Consider the following 20,000-nt stretch of genomic DNA (forward strand, 5'->3'; position numbering starts at 1 on the left):
ACGCCTACATGTAGATATTTATGCTAATTGTTCTTAGTAAAAGACCAATCGACCCTTAAATGACGGTGAACTGTGGTATAAAGTTGTCTTAATCTTTCCTTTTCTAGTACAGTCGCATGCTAATGATATGATTGTCAATGAGTGACAAAGAAGTGTCATTTCTTGTATTGTACATCTTTTTATGCCCCTTTCACCAAGAAGTAGTTGTGTTCTTACAAAATCAGTCCTCCCAACGATTATTTACCTGTGCAGTGCACTCAACAAAAACCTCAATTCTCTCTGGAATAAAGTTCAAGAGTCAAACAGGGCTGAAACTTGGCGGTCGTCAGAGGCGACTTGTATTACAGTTGGGCAACTCAATATTGGAATTGAATCGCCCAATGGACGACTGCGATACACAATATAAATTCAGCCCGATGTATTGCGACAAAATAACAAGTAATTTAGTTGGAATACCCTTCTTTTCCTTTCCCTCATTCTAATTTCTCTGAGTTCTATGATCTTTTAGTTTTAAATAGAAAATAATTTAAACCCTAAACAATTCTTAACCAATTCATGAGACGCCAAATCTGTTGGCACGTGACTTTTGGAATACTAAATCAGCTGTGGAGATTTCCCTCTGGGTGTGAGCCTGCGACATTACTGTTTTACGAAAATCAAGTTTCACACACACACACACACACACACACACACACACACACACACACACACATATATATATATATGATTGATTGATTGATTCACTTTTATTTGAATACGGTAATTTCATAAGTTACATAACTTCTTTACATGAAAGCCGTATAGAAACAGAAGTAAATACTATACAACTGCACTAAAAAATATGTACAAATAATAGGATATAGTAAAATGTAGTCAACAGTTTGCCTGCCTACTGGCCAGTTTTCTTTTAAAGATAGCTTTAGATTCGGACGCTTTTATGTCATTTGGTAATGAATTCCACAGCATTCCTCCTCTGTATAAGAAACACCCTTTATAATATTCTGTTTTTGGAACGTGGTCCAGTACAACATTATATTCCGTATTTCTCAACATAGTTTTTTAAGGGTTGTTCTCACAGACATTCGAGAAAAGATCGCTTAAGTAACTAGGTACATTTCCATTCAGTGTATCATACATTAATAGACTTAAGTGCCTTTGACGCCTTAAGGCAAGCTCTTCCCAGTTTAGTTGTTTTCGTATTTGTGCTAAACGAACATCATAACCTTGAAAGGTTATTATGCGTGCAGCAAGATTTTGTAATTTCTGGATTCTAGTGGCAAGTCCCTGGTCTAAATTGTCCCAAACAACATCGCAGTAGTCGAACACAGGCTTGATAAGAGATTTATAAATAGTATTTACAACATCTAATGGTACATAATTACGTGCCTGTTTTAGACCACTGATGGACCGATTAACTTTTGAACAAAGTTTGTCAACATGCTCGTTCCACTTAAGATTTTCATTTAAGTGAATTCCTAAATATTTTGTTGTTTGGACTCGTTTAACATGATTGTTGCCAATCTTAATTGAAAAGTCTCTTCCTAAGTTAGATAATTTGAAGGTAATTGTTAAGAAAATATACTCCGTTTTAGCGACATTTAAGCTTAACTTATTTGCAAGAAGCCAGTCCTTAACGCGAGTTAGGTCATTATTTACCTTGGCATATAGTTCAGCAGTGGACACAGAGGACGCATGTATCGTGGTATCATCGGCATACATGTGTGCTTTGGTATGGAGAAGACATCTAGGGAGATCATTAATATATATTAAAAACAACAAAGGGCCCAAAATTGAACCCTGTAGAACCCCACAACTTATCAATTTAGGCTTAGATACACAGGCCTCTACTACGCACTGCTGTTGCCTACCTGATAGGTACGATGAAAACCAGTCGAGCGTTACACCCTTTAGACCATAGAGCTCAAGCTTTTTCAATAAAATATTATGTGAAACAGTATCAAAGGCTTTGGCAAGATCGAGAAACACAATCAAATTGGTCATGCCTTTGTCAATGTTAAGATACCAATTATTTGTTAAATGTAACAACGCTGTCACTGTAAAGTGAGGGGAACGAAATCCAGACTGGTTTTTTGTTAACAAGCCATTGGAATTTAAGTAACGGTATATTTGATCATAGACTACCCTTTCACAAATCTTAGAAATGGCTGGCAACACAGATACTGGTCGATAATTTTGTGCATCTGTGCGATCATCCTTTTTATACAAAGGAAATACTTTAGCCATTTTCCACTGTGAAGGAAAGAGGCCAGTATCTATGGTTTTGTTTATGATACAGGCTAAAGAAGTGGCAATAATTGGGCCTGCTTCTTTTAGAAGCCGACATGAGATGTTATCAAGGCCAGTGGCCTTGTTCGGAGATAATTTACCTAGTAACTTTAAAACTTCAGTGGCAGAAGTATATTGTAAATTAAAAGTCGTGGAAGCAGGCTTTATGTATGAGTCAAAACTTGTATTTCCACTAGGCAGTGTTGAGGCTAGTGTAGGACCAACAGATGTAAAATGGTCATTTAAACTCTCACACATTTCTGCGGGTTTTGTGAAGGAATTATCCCACTTTTTAGTTCACTTATTGAAGAATTACTAGTGCACTTACGATATGCTAACTCATTGATTGTCCTCCATATTTCCTTCGGGTTACCTACATTTAGTTCCACTTCTGATTTATAATAATTTGCTTTTGCCATTTTAATCTCATTATTTATTTTATTTCTTTCTTTTCTATATTTATCCCAGATAGATGGCTGTTTTGTTAATATAGCCTGCCTTTTCAGTCTATTTCGACCTGTAATCAGCTCCCTCAGCTCAGTAGTAATCCATGGGGATTTTTTATTTCTTACTCGCCGCGTTCTGATAGGCGCATGAGCGTCAGCTATTTTTAAGAGCATATTTTCCCAGATTACAATCATTTCATCGGGAGTAGTGAAATTTCTTAGGCTATCCCAGGGAGCTGACTTGAGGTCTTCTCTGAAGGCATTTGCATTGAAGTTTTTAAAAGAACGAGTGGTCACATGCTTATGAGTGTTATTAGATGTAATGGCAAACTTACGTATTGTATAGACCATACTATGGTCACTTAATCCCATATGCACCACTCCTGATTTTAAAATCCTCGAGGGTTCATTTGATAATATTATATCAATAAGTGTACTAGAATTTGGCGTGATTCTAGTAGGTTCATTGATTAGTTGTTAAAACTGATAGGTCGAACTTAATTGCTTCAACTGAGACAGGTGCATATTATTACTATACGATAGATAATTGCAATTTAAATCGCCTAAGATAATTTGTTCCTTAGATTCCATGTCAATAATGCGAACAATAGCTTCTAAAGCTTCAAAGAAGCAAACTGTACAGCTAGGTGGCCTGTAGGCCGCAGTTACGTTAAAATCTTTACTATTAGGCTTTTTAATATCAACACTGAACATTTCCAACTCGTTATTGGGAGAGAGAGAGAGAGAGAGAGAGAGAGAGAGAGAGAGAGAGAGAGAGAGAGAGAGAGAGTGTGTGTGTGTGTGTGTGTAGGAGAGAAACCCTGACAATGCACACCCCAAGTAATCATACTTTTAATTAAATAAATGTTTGAAAGAAAATTTGCCTGAGCGGGATTTGAACCCACGTCCCCCCCATTACTAGTCGGGTGTGATCACCACTACACCACCAGGACAACCATGCTGGTAACACAGCCATCGAAGAGGTGATTTATATATATATATATATATAATGATTGTGTAGGTTTGAGCGGGGAAATAACAACAACTAACTGCCTCATTTACCTTTAGATCACCAACCTATTCCCTTCGGAAGGCGATTCACAGTGATTTCTGACAAGTATTAATTAGTAGTGTAGGATGGGAACAGAAATCGATACAACAAAGGAAATGAGTGAAAATGTGTTCAGCCGAGAATCGAACCCGGGTCTCCTGGTTACCGGTCAGATGCCTTACCACTAGGCCACTGAACCAACCCCGCCATTCAGCCGAATTGGAAGGACCTTTATATGGCAAGCTCTGAGGAGAATCGCACATTTTCTGCAGTGAGGATCGCGTCACTATGCTCAAGTTGATCAGCGATTCACAGTAAATTTCCCCCTATATATGAAATGATTGTGTAGGTTTGAGCGGGGAATAACAACAACTAACTGCCTCATTTACCTTCAGATCACCAACCTATTCCCTTCGGAAGGCGATTCACAGTGATTTCTGACAAGTATTAATTAGTAGTGTATGATGGGAACAGAAATCGATACAACAAAGGAAATGAGTGAAAATGTGTTCAGCCAGGAATCGAACCCGGGTCTCCTGGTTACCGGTCAGATGCCTTACCACTAGGCCACTGAACCAACCCCGCCATTCAGCCGAATTGGAAGGACCTTTATATGGCAAGCTCTGAGGAGAATCGCACATTTTCTGCAGTGAGGATCGCGTCACTATGCTCAAGTTGATCAGCGATTCACAGTAAATTTCCCCCTATATATGAAATGATTGTGTAGGTTTGAGCGGGGAATAACAACAACTAACTGCCTCATTTACCTTTAGATCACCAACCTATTCCCTTCGGAAGGCGATTCACAGTGATTTCTGACAAGTATTAATTAGTAGTGTATGATGGGAACAGAAATCGATACAACAAAGGAAATGAGTGAAAATGTGTTCAGCCGGGAATCGAACCCGGGTCTCCTTGTTTTTTATATATATATATATATCACCTCTTCGATGGCTGTGTTGCCAGCATGGTTGTCCTGGTGGTGTAGTGGTGATCACACCCGACTAGTAATGGGGGGGACGTGGGTTCAAATCCCGCTCAGGCAAATTTTCTTTCAAACATTTATTCAATTAAAAGTATGATTACTTGGGGTGTGCATTGTCAGGGTTTCTCTCCTACACACACACACACACACACACACACACTCTCTCTACTGGGTCTCATTAGTGCAGTGCTGATGTCTGGGATGGAGGTTAAGCTTATAAAGCCAACCCAAATGTCCCACACATGTGGTACATCTATATATATATATATATATAACCATATCTTTTCATGATGCTGTTTCTGAAATGGTATTAGAACATAAAATACCACTTACAGTGTATGAAAAACAGAGCATTTATCATTTGTTGAACCAAATTAATATAGAGAAAATTAGAAATTCATTTAATGGTCCAATAAAGCCTTTTTGTTGACTTACATTGAGAAATCTATTATTGTTGAAAAAAGTGTAATATTTTGATAATAAAAGCGATTTTAAAGAACATTTAATGTTTCAAAGGATTATATTTTATTACAATGACTGAAATTAAATGGTGTTAAGAGGCGCTAAGGAAAGGAAAAATGTGAAATTCTTGAGTTCTTCAATTGTTTATTTTCTTTTTAATTAAAATATAGTGATCAAATTTAATTTTTGTATAGTTTTCCAAAAAAAGTTATTCCATAAAATGTGACTGCCTTATGTTGTAGCTGTTGGTTAAGAGAAGATTTGTTCAATATGATATGGAAAGCTTCTTTAAATTTAATTTTAAAACGCGAGTTGGCTGAGTCTAATTTTGTGCAACATTCAGTGGAACAAGAGTCTCGACAAGCTTTTGATGAAGTGAGATGTTTGTACACGTGAGAGGCCTTGTCCGAAACAATATGCTCACGTACGCAAGTAGAGATAGGACGAGCAGTTTGGCCAATGTAACTGGCATTACATCCAGCACAAGTAAATTTATACACTACGTGCGAGCGGAAAAAAAGAGGCTTTTGTGGAGAGTCTGGATCAATTTTGACATTTAGAAGTACGCGAAAAGGTAAGAAATGTGTTTGTGATGAGCCTGCGTCTGTCTGACCACGAGGTATAACACAACATCTCAGCTTCATCAAGATTTTTCAATTTCGCTCGGATTTTCTCGCTCTTTTCGCTCGTACTTCCAAACTTTTGGAGTTAAAGGAATTTAATAAAACAGTTATTCCATTGGCGCTTGCTGGATATGAGACTGGTTATAGCCAACTCGGCGCTACGCTCCTTGGCTATTTACCATCTCATATCCAACGCGCTCTTATGGAATAATTGTTAAATATTTCATGCAAAGATAAAATTGTGGAGGTGGAAAAAAACAACCAACCATATCACGTTCAATGCTTACAAGGTAAATAGACCAGATGTGAAAGGGTCCACGATTTTAAAATGCTTTCAACAACAGTTCGAGGTAAATTTGATAAATTTAATGGGACAAAACTGGAAGTTCATTTATGTGAGCTATCTTATAATGCTCTTTTCATCGTAACACCCTCTTTTTTTCTTGATTGTAACGGTAAAGTTCGAACACCTATATCTCCTAGACATAATTTTTCATAGAAAATATTGTTGAGGCAAATTCCCACTCATCACAAATGGACAAGGATTTTTTAAATGTTATTTCCACGAGTCTTTTTCCCTAATCAAAATAAACTTGGTGATTCAGAATTTTTAATGACAGAATTGTCAATGGATTTTGTATAGTATTTGAATTTAGTATCTTTGGGAACTGGAAACTGGATCTAAACTCAATCTTTTGTATACTTTTCACATATCTGCAAAATGAACTTCAAAAGGCCAAACTAATTTCATTAGTGTAAACTGTTACTCGACAGTGAGTCACATTCTTTTACAATGTTTTACAGATAACAATGAGTGCGCCTTTAACAATGGCGGGTGCAGCCACTATTGCCTGAACATGCCTGGGAGTTACCACTGCGAATGCCCGAGAGGTTTTCGTCTGGATGCCAACCTAAAGCTTTGTAGAGGTACTGTACAGTCTGACTTTCAACGTTTTCTCAATAAGTACCATCAGTTCAGTCTTATTAATAAATGTCCTGAGCCATTGAAGCAATGGCAACCATTGGCACTATTTTCGAGCAATGAGGAGATTGGAAGGTTTGGCCTCCTCCCAAAATGTTATGTGATTGATCTGAAGATTAATGGAGCTGAACCAAATATACAGTTACCCACTGGTCAGGCCAGTTAGATAATTATACATTTATTTGTCATTCATGTTATCATGACGTCACCATCATCATCATCATCATCATCATCTACATTAATAAGAATAACGATAATAACAATATTATTATTATTATTATTGATTGATTGATTGATTGATTAATTGATTGATATATCACACTGACCAATTATGTGCTTTTGTGCTCATGTTTCAGCGGATAGAAAAAGACATCGTTTCACTTTCAAAGTTAGTTATCTGCCTAGTCTAATGACTTTGTTCCTACCACAACCAGTAGGGAAGGAAAAGAATCTCAAGCAACAATATTATTATAGCCCCAACATAGTTTGTACGCAAGGGCTGTTCTTGTGCACAGCAGATCAGTGCCTCGGAGTCCTACTCAACAATTTCCAGCTGTTCGGCTAATCATTTCCTTTAACGTCTTTCAGAAACTGTTCATGCATACTCTTCCTTTTCCAGATGTTTCATTTCTCCTTGCACAGTTTTTAGGTCAACAGCCTCATCGCTAATTAGATTCTATTCCGCTCTACTTTTTTTAGCGTTGGCTCCATACTGTGCATCACATACCAGCTGAGGCTATTTTCCTCCATTCATTTTCACATCCAAGGAGTCCTTTTCCTTTCCTTTTTTCATTGGCAAATATAGCTTGTCCACATCACTGTTTGGGTTGAAGATTTTGTCATAGGCTTTCTTGCTCTTTGGTCGAGCTTTTGTGACTCGTCTTTCTTCCATTTTATTACCCCAGCGCCATCCCTTATCAGTGATGCAGCCCAGGTATTGATTGCTTTCATCTTCGTTATCAACAACATCATCATCATCAACATCATCATCATCATCATCATCATTAGTACCTGCCTTTTCAAGTCTTTCCAGACCCTTTCCTAGCCTTGTTTTCAATTTTCTCCCTGAGAGCATATGGCACTGGGCTTAAGCCTTGTGGAAAATGAGATTGCCTGTGGGATCCACGTGAGCCTTGGCTTTTACCCCTTCCTGAATCCCTAGACCATCCGCAAAAAGCGGAAGAAGAAGAAGGTTTCGGCACGATTTCTGCCAAATTCTTGTCATGTGATGACAGAAGCTTAATCTTTGGCCAATTCAGCTTCATTATTCCTAGCCAATTCTTTCCTAACCGAGATGGCCATTCCCCAACCTAACACTAACAATAGTAGGGAATCTTGCTCCCCATTATGGCATTCATTAATCGTGTAAGCCCCTTTAGGCTTGACCTCTTCCCCGGTATAAGTATGAAGGTCATTGTCACATGTCTTCATTTGGGGTGCCCTTCTGTTTGAAACTAGATTCTTAAACGTTTTCTCACTTATCTCTGACAATGACGTCCTAGTGTCCACTTCCATCTCCAAGGATTCCCCAGTAACATTTATGTGGACTTTGTCAGATGTTAAGGGGCTTTTGCTGGCAAACGAAAACGATGAATTTTCCCTGGAATCTCATTGCTCCCCTCCCGAATCATCCTCCTGACATTCCAGTCGGTGAATAGTTCACGTGAACTAATTTTGAGGGACTTTCTTTCTTTTTTCCTTGGCGAACTCGAGATAAATGGCCCAGTTTGCTACAAGCATATCACTTGGCCACCTTGTAATGACAGTTCATTGTCTGGTGCTTGCTATCTCAACGATAGCACATAAGCTCTCTACCCCTTTTAAATCTTAACATCAAATTTTTTGAACAAAGTATTTCCTTCTTGAGAATCACCCTTCTGATTTCCTGAAGCATCCTTATACGCAGCTTCGATTGCGAGTGCCAGATCAACTGCCTGCTTAGATTTAATTCGGTTCAGCTAGCAATCGACGTTGTATCCGTACGTCACGGACACCACTCACGAGCCAATCACGTAGCGTTCCATCTAAGGTTGTACCAAATTCACAGTGTTCAGTTAGGGGCTTTAACTCAGCTAAGAATTATCGCAATAGCCTCGCCTGGTTGTTGGGAGCGAGTGTTAAGTTTTAATAAATCGCTGCACGATGGCGGGTGGCCTGGACAGAAAATGGTCCTGTACGCGTATCGCCACCTCCTCGTTGGTTTTGGCCTTTGGGTCTTCTTGGGAGGCCAAACTTCGTACTGGTTTGTATGTTTTGGCTCTAACCCGAACCAAAGGGATGATCGACCCACTCAATGTAGTAGCGCCGATCTTCGGCCTTGTCATACCAGGACGTCAAGTGCCTAATGTCACTCGGAGAGTAAGAATCGCTAAAAGCAAGTCCGCAGTTAGGGTGCTGAATGCATAAGATGTTGGCAGATCCTCTATCTTTGCTGAAACCGTAAAGACATTGCAAGAAAATTCCTTGCAGCTCAACCCTTTAACGTTCTTTAACAAATCTATATCTTTTGGGATTGTTCGAACTGTACGGAAGGAATCCATACAACACTGGTTGACCTTAGCGTTAAGCAACTGTTTGAAAATCTACGGCAAAAAGTGTAATGAACTTCTAGTCTGTTTCTCTAAGGAGAAACCCATGTCAAAGTGCTAGAGGTCCTTTGTCTGGTTATCAGCCCAAAGTTGTCTTATATCACCATCATCATAATCATCATAATTATCATTAGTATTAATATTATTATTATTGTTACTGTTATTGTTGTTGTTGTTGTCTTTGTTCTTGTTTTTTATTACTGCTATTGTTTTATTATTATCGTTATTGTTATTATTGCCAGATGTGAATGAATGTGAAGACAACAATGGAAACTGCCAGCATACCTGTCGAAATGTGTATGGAAGACATCGCTGCTCATGCAGGGAGGGATTTGTTCTGGACAGTAACAAAAGAACATGTTCAGGTAAAACATATTCATTCAAATGTTTGAAAATTAAAACCGTGAAGTTTACACCAGCAGATTAATGTACTCATTGCATCGTGTGTGCAGCCACACTTTCTTAGCTTCAAGACGAAACAACAGATTGCGATATTATTAGGCCCCCAATGACGATGCACGAGGGGTAAAGCTTCTTAACCTAGAGCTCGAATACATAGCAAAAAAAAGAAGAATGAGGATGACTGCCTCTATGCATTTTACCAGCAAACCTTAGACCACACGCACCTGTTAGCCATCCCAACCCATTTATCACTCCTGAAATACGCGACTTAATGAGAACAAGAGATAAATGGAAGAAACTGGCCCATACATCTAACGATCCTCATGCCTGGGCGTGTTTCAGGAATTACAAACGAGAGGTTAAACGAGAGATCAGAATAGCTGAAAGAGAGTTTGTTCGGGACCAGATTGCAAATAACCAAATAATACTTCGGGCAACTTGTGGAAAACTATAAGATCTATCCTTGATAGGAAATCATCAAGTTGTTTGGTGTATAATCAGGACAAGGAATCCGTCACAAACTCCTTTAATAATTTTTTTATTTCGGTCGGCCGAACCACTGTTGGCAAAATTAAAGCACTCGCCTCTGAATGTACTTACGATCTTATGAAGACAACCTTTGTCCCTACGCGTTATCCATTGTCTGAACAATTTTCATTCCATCTGGTTAATTGTAAGCAAGTTGAACAGATCATCGCATTGTTACCATCAAACAAAGCACCGGGCTCTGATAAAATTTCTACACGTGTAATCAAGGATGGACTGTCAGTTATTTTGTCGCCGATCACTTACGTCATCAATGCCTCTCTTGCCAGTGGCGTTTTCCCTGGAGGATGGAAACAAGCAGAAGTAACACCTGTTCCAAAGGAGGGAAATCATAATCAACCTTGTAATAACAGACCGATCTCGTTATTACCAGTATTGTCAAAGGTGTGCGACAGAATTGCGTTGAATCAATTGACTGCATATTTAACAAGAAACAACCGTCTTTCTGCGGAACAAAGTGGAAATAAGAAATTTCTTTCCACAGAAACAACACTTATCTCTTCCACTGATGCCATTGTGACTGGCATGGATAAGCAGGATCTCTCTGCTATGGTCTTGTTGGACATGAGTAAGGCGGTTGACAGCATAAATCATGATATTATCCTTTTAAAACTAGAAGATCTTGGCATTTCTAAGTACGCTCTTGCGTGGTTTACTAGTTACCTGACCAACAGACACCAAGTCGTGCGTATTAACTCGACCCTTTCGAGTTCGCTGCGTTTAAATAGTGGTGTTCCCCAAGGAAGCATTCTTGGGCCGCTTCTTTTTAGCATTTACATTAATGACTTACCTTCTGTTCCAAGAAACTGTTTGACACAATGTTACGTTGCTGACACTTAACTTCAGATTTCTTTTAAGATGCATGATTGTTCGACAGCTATGAAAAATCTAAATAGTGACCTTCTCTTATTACGCAATCGGTGTTTTAACAATTTTTACTTTTAAATACGGACAAAAAAAACAAAACTCATAATCTTTGGAAGCTGGCAATTACTTGCCAAACTTCCTGATTTCAAAATATCTCTGCTTGGAAAAGATCTCGCTCTTGCATCTTCGGTCGAAGATCTTGCGGTTGTTCTAGACTCGCAACTAACTTTTGATGACCATGTTTTAAAAATTACTTCATCTTGCATGTCAAGTCTCGCACAAATTAGTCGGGTTAAACATGTTTTTGACCGTAACCAACTGGTAACAGTAATAAATGCCTTAGTCTTTAGCAAATCACTGTACTGTTCTACAATGTGGTCGAACACCTCGAACAAAAACATCTGTAGACTACATACAGTGCAGAATTTTGCCGCACGCATTATTACAGGAACCAGGAAATTTGATCACATAACCCCCGTATTAAGAGATCTACGTTGGTTTCCAGTTAAACAAAAGCTGTTTTTCTGTGACGCTGTCATGGCATTTAAATGCATGACTGGTCAAGCTCCACATTATCTCAGCGATCAATTTTCGACAAGAATTGCGCTCACCGGGCGTTGCCAACCTTTGCAGTATATTTTCTATGTTTATATTGTTAGTCGCATTGTCACTGAAAAGCCCCACCGGGGGAGTGTCAATAAAGTATTTTATTGTATTGTAAGGTTTTCAGTTCAATGACAAGTCAGTTAATAAATATGGATTTATGAGTTTAATTTGCATAGAAGTATTGCATGTTTCCTGGTCATATCCCCCGAGTTTCTGAACGCCTTTCGAAACATTTAGCCTAATTAAAAATGAAAAGTAGAAAGGCTCGTCACCCACGTTGTTTATAGGCCGGTAACGCAATATCAAATACCATTCCCATGCTTCGGGCTACGCTTTCAAAAGAGAAAGCGTATGAAAGTTCTCATGGAGAACATTTTATCACTGACACTAAGCTCACAAAGCGTAGTGGACATACCTGTCGAAATATGATACCTGTCAAAGGAATGACAAACTCTTTGCTTGGAATAAATGTGAACGTTGCATATTTAAATTATGTGTGTTTTTGCAGACATAGACGAGTGTGAGCTTGGTGAAGACGATTGTGATCATTCTTGCGAAAACAATCCTTTGGGTGGATATAGATGCTATTGTGACAAAGGCTACAAACTATCCAGTGACAACACAACTTGCATAGGTAAAAAGAATTTGGATGTAAAGAGAGAGACATGTATGATTTTTATTTAATGTTCCCGTGTATGAAAAACGAGTAGCAATGTTTTATTGGTTTTGAGAACACAAGGCGTAGCAGAGTTTTTAGACCCAAAAAAGCACGTGCTTCAACTATTTAAAGTGCTTAAAGGACTAAAACCACATCTCTCTAGAGAGTTACATAATGGTGATATAAGTGCATTAAACTTTGATTATATTCTGATTTGAAAATTACGGAAGCCGTTAAGGGTCACACGATTTCGCTTCCAAGTTAGGGTTAGGGTATACAGAAAAGAAAAAGAGCGTGTAACCACGCGGACTTCTTCAACATGATTGCCATCAGGTTCTTCTTCTCCTGCGACAACTTGGAAGCAGCAATGTGAAAGCGACAACTTGGCAGCGACAACTTGTAAACGACAAGGTGGAAGCGACAACTTGGAAGATGGGGGTGGGGGGGAGGAAAATACAATTTTTTACCCATAATTAACTCAACTGAGTTTTTTTGCTCATCTGAGTAAAAGTTTGAGCAAGTTTTTGGTCCATTTTCAAATCAAAGATTTCAGGAATACTTTTTTGTCAGTACAGCTTCTCAGTTAAGTTTGTAAGTGAAGTTTGGCATCAGTTTGTTTTCGACTGACACAGCTGTGGCACGACTATCCTGCGATCAGGCGTACTTTTCTTTAGACAGGGCGGAAAAGGTACGCCTGATACAATCTCTTAATTAGTCGTCTGCTGATAGTCCAGAATCTGGACTTTACTCTGATTGGCCGAAAAACAATAGAGCTCTTGGAGCCTCTCTTCGATTGGTTAAAGAATTGCAAAAAAAAAATCGGTTAACAACTGATCAGATTATGGCCGCCAAGAAGGATTTGAACAAGAATGACATTTAGGCTCTGTTTACAGCTACTGTTGCATCGACTTCAGATTTCAAAGATTTCAAAAATCTTTGAAGGAAGGGCAGAGAGAATACATCTGAAGAATGGTTTGTTGGAAAGAAGACATTATAGTTGTACTTCTTATGGGATTTGGCAATACTGTTATTTACAGTCCCGAACATTCTAGAAAAAAATGCATTGTACCGCTCCCACCGACTCGAAAACGTTTGTTGTTGTGGTTAAGTACTTTGGAATATATTCGGAAGCAACAATCTTCCAAAAAGAACAAAATAGAACTTTATTGCTGCCACATTCGGGTAATCAGCCAAGCTTGACAGAGAAATTTAACATCGTTATGGGAGCGCTGAACAATGGCTTAGTGGCACACTTCTCATGATACACACTACTAAAATGATAGTTGAGTAGTTGCTGCTGGAAAACTAGACATTTTCCTCATATTACAGTGATATTAGCATACTTTATTTTCACCTCAAATAATCGAGTTCAAATAAAGTTCATTGTAGTGCTGATTACGCCTAATGATAACATAAAGTATTCGGCTTTTTCTCCGATTTTACCTGGAAATTCTTTTTTCCTTGATGGTTTGAACAGAGAAACCACACCAACTGTCAAACGGAATTTTCAGAAATACCTTTGATTGTATGGATAAAGTCTGACTTCGCAGACATTCCAGCTAGAGTTCTATTTTGTTTTCGTCGCGTCTTTCCTTGAATCGCAACGTGCTGGTAATTTCCGGTAAAAATTGATTGGCTCACATCTATAGCATGACACATGATAACATCACCCTTGACAGGTGGGCGGCAGACGACTCGTTAAGAAATACTCTTATGGAAAAACCCCTTTGAATGGCGTATGACTTCCCGTTTTCTGAGAATCTTGCTTCCACCAAGTGGTATTGTAGCTTATTTCATTTTATATATTATTAGTGAACATTATTTTTAATACATTGACAAACCAGTTATGACGTCGTGCCATAACCTGCGATCAGGCGTACTTTTTTTTAGACAGGGCGGAAAATGTACGCCTGATACAATACTCCGATTCCAGAAAAAAACCGGACGTTGCATGCAAGTGAGGCTTAACAGCCCTCGCGGCAGGAAAAATGTCGGACAAAACAAACAAGAACGGGCTCGTGGGCAAATTTAAAGCTACTTCAGCCGTGAAAATTGTTAGCAAGGACAAAAAAATTGATCACAAATGTTGCACAGCTGCAAACTGTAATAACCAAAGTGAAAATCGACCCGATTTATTGTTTCGTGCGTTCCCATCGGACACACAACAACTGAAGAAGTGGGAAATTCGCATGAAAAGAGGAGATCGATGGCTTATTTGCTACGGTAGGAAACAGGTTCTGTTTTTTCTGAACACTTCACACCGACGGATTATAAACGGACTCTGACTAGTCATAGACGAGACTTAAAGCGTACCATTGGTCTTTCCTTGGACAAAAGTGGATGAAGGATCGCTTTGTAGAGCGAAAAGGCTGAAGTTGAGATGTGAGAAATATGAAGGGATAACGAGAACCGAGAGTGCTCTTGCATGTAGAGACCAGAAAGCAATTGCAGAAGATTTCCAAGAAGATTCTGTCGTGTTTGGTGCACCAACACTTGACAAGTGAATGGAAGAAGTAAAGATGGAAAATGGAAGGCTGCTTCAACAATTACAAGAATTTAAAGCAAAGGAGAGTTTCCGAGTTTGGTCTGGAAGGATTTTCAAGTACTAATGAAGAAATAAAATTTTATACTGCATTTCCAGACTATGTAACTTTATCAGAATTCTGGAAATATGTAGAGCCTAATGCCCCAAAATTAACTTATTTCAGTTTTGTACGTGATAATACTGATTCTATTAATTTTGAAGATAAATTTTCTTTTCATGACAGTTTGCAACCGATTGACGAGTTTTGGCTTTTTTTCACCTGTTCAAGACTTGGTTTATTTGAGCGTGATCTCGCGTTTTGGTTCAGTATTTCTGAGCAAGATGTTTTAGATCTAACTATAACATGGGCTAATCACCTATATTTGATAGTAGGAAGCTTACTTATATGGTCTTCTAAAGAGCAGATTAAACTACATCTACCGGAAGTTTTTAAGGGTGAGTTTTAAAACATAAGTTGCAAAATAGACTGCACAGAAATAAAATGCCAGACTCCTCAAGACCTTGAAAAACAAAGTGAACTTTATTCTGAATTCAAGTCCCATAACACATTCAAAGGTCTTGTAGGAATTTCCCTAAATGTTTGGATTACATTTGTGAGTAGTTTGTATCTGACAAGGAGATTGAAAAAAGCTGTTCTTTTGTTGATTTGCTGGATCAACACGGTCACCCCAAAACGCAGACTGCAGACTGGGCAGACCTTGCAGACCAGGGGTAAAATATGGTGTTACCCTCACTATTATTAAGAGGTAACCGTAAACAGGCTAACCTGAATGTTATTTAGGCCTAATTAGCCTAACCGAATGTTATTTAGGCCTAATTCAGGCTAACCGATTTTTCATTTTACAGACAGTCTGCAGTCTGCGTTTTTCAGTGTCCCGGATTAACATGACGTGATCGTAGATTTGACATTCAGGATTTACTGGCAAAAAAACGTAACACTTTTCATTCCTCCAATATGACAACGTAAATCTGAACAGGCTTCCAAGGAAGACTGTTATGAGACTATGAGCCATTAGGAGAATCAAAGATTGGATCATCTTTGATAGTGTTGTGCTATTAAGTTAACGTGGAGTAATAAATCAGCTCCGTGGACAGTGATGACCTTCTTGCTCGTTAACAGGCAAAAGCCTGCTTTAACATGTTAAGGAAATGTGTCATCAAAGATGTGCCAACCTTTGATTCTCCTAATGGCCCTTTTGACGTGGATCCTTAAATTGGCAATCCTCATAGTCTCAAAACAGTCTTCCTTGGAGAACTGTTCAGATTTACTTTGTCGTTTAGGAGGAATGACAAGTGTTACCTTGTTTTTGCCAGTAAATCCTGAATATCAAATCATTATCAGCCACAATCAGGCCATGCTGATCCAGCAAATCAATAAAAGAACTGCTTTTTACAATCTCCTTGTCAGATATACTTCCTCCATACAAGGTACTCACAAATGTAATCCAAACATTTGAATGTGTTGTGGGACTTGTATTCGGAATAAAGCTCACTTTGCTTCCCAAGGTCTTGAGGAGTCTGGCATTTTATTTCTGTGCAGACTATTATATTACTCAATTTTGGGGCATTAGGCTCTACATATTTCCAGAATTCTGATAAAGTTACATAGTCTGGAAATGCAATATAGTAGTACTTGAAAATCTTTCCAGACCAAACTTGGAAATTCTCCTTTGCTTTAAATTCTTGTAATTGGTGAAGCAGCCTTCCATTTTCCATCTTTACTTCTTCCATTCACTTGTCAAGTGTTGGTGCACCAAACACAACAGAATATTTTTGGAAATCTTCTGCAATTGCTTCCTGGTCTTTACATTCAAGAGCACTCTCGGTTCTCGTTATCCCTTCATATTTCTCACATCTCAACTTCAGCCTTTTCGCTCTACAAAGCGATCCTTCATCCACTTTTGTCCAAGGAAAGACCAATGGTACGCTTTAAGTCTCGTCTATGACTAGTCAGAGTCCGTTTATAATCCGTCGGTGTGAAGTGTTCAGAAAAAACAGAACCTGTTTCCTACCGTAGCAAATAAGCCATCGATCTCCTCTTTTCATGCGAATTTCCCACTTCTTCAGTTGTTGTGTGTCCGATGACAACGCACGAAACAATAAATCGGGTCGATTTTCACTTTGGTTATTACAGTTTGCAGCTGTGCAACATTTGTGATCAATTTTTTTGTCCTTGCTAACAATTTTCACGGCTGAAGTAGCTTTAAATTTGCCCACGAGCCCGTTCTTGTTCGTTTTGTCCAACATTTTTCCTGCCGCGAGGGCTGTTAAGCCTCACTTGCATGCAACGTCCGGTTTTTTTCTGGAATCGGAGTATTGTATCAGGCGTACATTTTCCGCCCTGTCTAAAAAAAAGTACGCCTGATCGCAGGTTATGGCACGACGTCATAACTGGTTTGTCAATGTATTAAAAATAATGTTCACTAATAATATATAAAATGCAATAAGCTACAATACCACTTGGTGGAAGCAAGATTCTCAGAAAACGGGAAGTCATACGCCATTCAAAGGGGTTTTTCCATAAGGGTCAGTTATAAAATAAAGTTTAGAAGTAAATTTTACTTAAATTTTTTGTCATACTACTTTTCGAATCAGTAAGCAAGTGGGCATAAATCAATGATTGTATCATCTAAAACTTTTATTTCAAAAATGAATTGAGTGCAATTAAATTCTCCACTTCTTAGAGAAGCTCTTAAAACGACTAATAGTTTTTGATATATTGTGTAAGCGAATCTACACAATACTATTTTTCTTTTGTAATCTTTTAATTCTGCTACTCTTTTTAAAAGAAGCGAAGAACCTGTCAAAAAACCGAGAACAAAAGGATTGAGAGTGATACTGCCACTAATAGTACCACATGTGCTCTTTAGACCCACTACCTGACAGTTTGAAATGAAACGCGTCGCAAATAAATGACAAGTATAAAACTACAAGCAGTCTTCCTTTGTGCCGCTTTGTGCCCGTCCTTGTTAAAAGAAAGTGTCAGAGTTGAATGTCAAGGTTACAGTTGCCATGCAAAGAACACCAGTTCAAAGAACCTCACCTGAGAAAGTGGAGGGCAGAAATCCAGGGACCTTACACATTGTACATTCACACATTTACATTTCTTTATCCACTTACCTAGGCTTTGGCAAATGATATTTACATGTCAGCAATAAGGCAATATCTATGCTATTATTAGTACAAAAGATCTTTTCCGATTTTTATCAAATACCATGCACTGAAGTAATTCTTAGACTGATGAACTTTCCAATATGCTATTCTTAATTAAAGAGGCAGTGTCACACTATCATAATCAAACTTCAAAACACAAAAAGACGTCTATGCATCAATGAAGACCATAAAATAATGCCGTAGTCTTGCTACCAATAACCATTGAAGTGCGCTGAAGCTATTTTTTGTTGTTTGCGGCCACGGATGGAGAGGGTGGAAGTGGATTGAAACTTGAAAAAACTGGCCAGTTGAAGACTATGCCTCCCGGAAGTCGCCAAAAATTAAATACGTATAGCTCTCTGTGCCAATTTTAAATACATTTTAGATCTTCTCAGTGGATGGTCAGAAATATATGTGTGAGCTAAAGTACTAATTTGGATTTTTCCCAGGTTTGACCTAAAACAGCAAATTTAGCGTGACAGCGTCCCTTTAAAGAACGATGAAATTAATTTCATTACTGAATTATAAAATAACCCATAACCATTCACTATCGATTTAGAATGATGAAGATTAATTATTTTAAGATTGTAAATTGGTAAATTAGTGTACCTTATCATCTTGCTGAGTGTACTTGTGTGTGTCATTCGGAATAAACATCCCTTGTGTTTTTCTTAGATGTTGACGAATGTTCCCTTCGTAAGACTTCTGGAAGTGACACGGCAGCTTGGCTTTCTGGTTGTCATCACAATTGTTTTAATTTCGAAGGAGGTTTTGAGTGTTCTTGTAGAAATGGATACATGCTTATGTATGACAGGAAACGCTGCCAAGGTTAGTTAATAGTTATAAAATATGATAGATGTCAGTTTATTTAGATCTCGAAATTCATATATGCTTAAACGGCGATGCTTTGCTAGTTTGACATGTTTAAACGACTCTGTTAATTGATCGATCCTTCATGGCGGCAGCGCCACGGCTTTGGAATAGTCTTCCCATAGACATTAGATCTGCTTGCACCACAAGTGATTTTAAACAGAAGGTTAAGACATTTTTATTCATTGTAATTGTAAGTAGGTTTTATTTTTAATTGATTTTAAATTTAATATAATGTCTGTAATGCGCATTTGATTATTCTTATAGAAAATGCGCAATATAAATATTAAATATTATTATTATTATTATTATTATTATTATTATTAATTAAAATGCTGTAGTCACGGTTTTTAGTAACACAAGGCCTATTTTGGTTTATTTAAACATGATGCTCCGGAATTTTAGTACACCGTTTCAGTACACCGATTGCAAATACTGCAAAAAAAACTAGCCATAGTAATAAAAATATTATTAACTATAATATAAATAAACAAAACTAAAAGGTATGCCCAAATGACTATGATATTATAATAAAAGTTAAAAATCCTAAAATTCTTCCAGCTAATCTTCGTATATTGTCAGGTAGCATTCAGATGTTTCACTGGGTAAAAACTAACTCATTTTAGACCACATTTGGTGCTTTCATTTCAAGAGTACGATAGCTAATGAGTGATCATAGAGTTTAATCCACAAAAATGATAACAGTAATAAGCGAGGAACGTCGACGAGATGTTGCAGGTGAGTTAAGCAGCGCGCAGCCACCACCATCTGCTTCATCGACTCCTTGTTCTTCTCCCAAGTGCTCCTGGCTGCCTTTACAAAGACCCCTGGGTTGCAGGAACTGAAGAAGGGATAAATTTTTTTCAATCTATTCAATACAACCAATCGCCAGTAGCACGTGGGCCCTCCGTCCAAGAACTTCTACATGTA

At 38.2% G+C, this 20,000-nt stretch overlaps 1 protein-coding gene across 1 annotated transcript in view; it reads left to right on the top strand.

The window, feature by feature from the left end:
- The window catches only part of LOC137974654 (uncharacterized), a 148,053-nt gene that overhangs the window by 62,522 nt on the left and 65,531 nt on the right, over positions 1-20,000 (top strand). Inside the window, exons 7-10 of the mRNA XM_068821576.1 lie at positions 6,658-6,780; positions 9,666-9,788; positions 12,353-12,478; positions 18,876-19,028. Of these exons, the coding sequence (XP_068677677.1) occupies positions 6,658-6,780; positions 9,666-9,788; positions 12,353-12,478; positions 18,876-19,028 (525 nt within the window). The remainder of the gene's footprint in view (positions 1-6,657; positions 6,781-9,665; positions 9,789-12,352; positions 12,479-18,875; positions 19,029-20,000) is intronic.

This window comes from Montipora foliosa, chromosome 11 (assembly GCF_036669935.1).
Source record: "Montipora foliosa isolate CH-2021 chromosome 11, ASM3666993v2, whole genome shotgun sequence".
NCBI classification, from domain to species: domain Eukaryota; kingdom Metazoa; phylum Cnidaria; class Anthozoa; order Scleractinia; family Acroporidae; genus Montipora; species Montipora foliosa.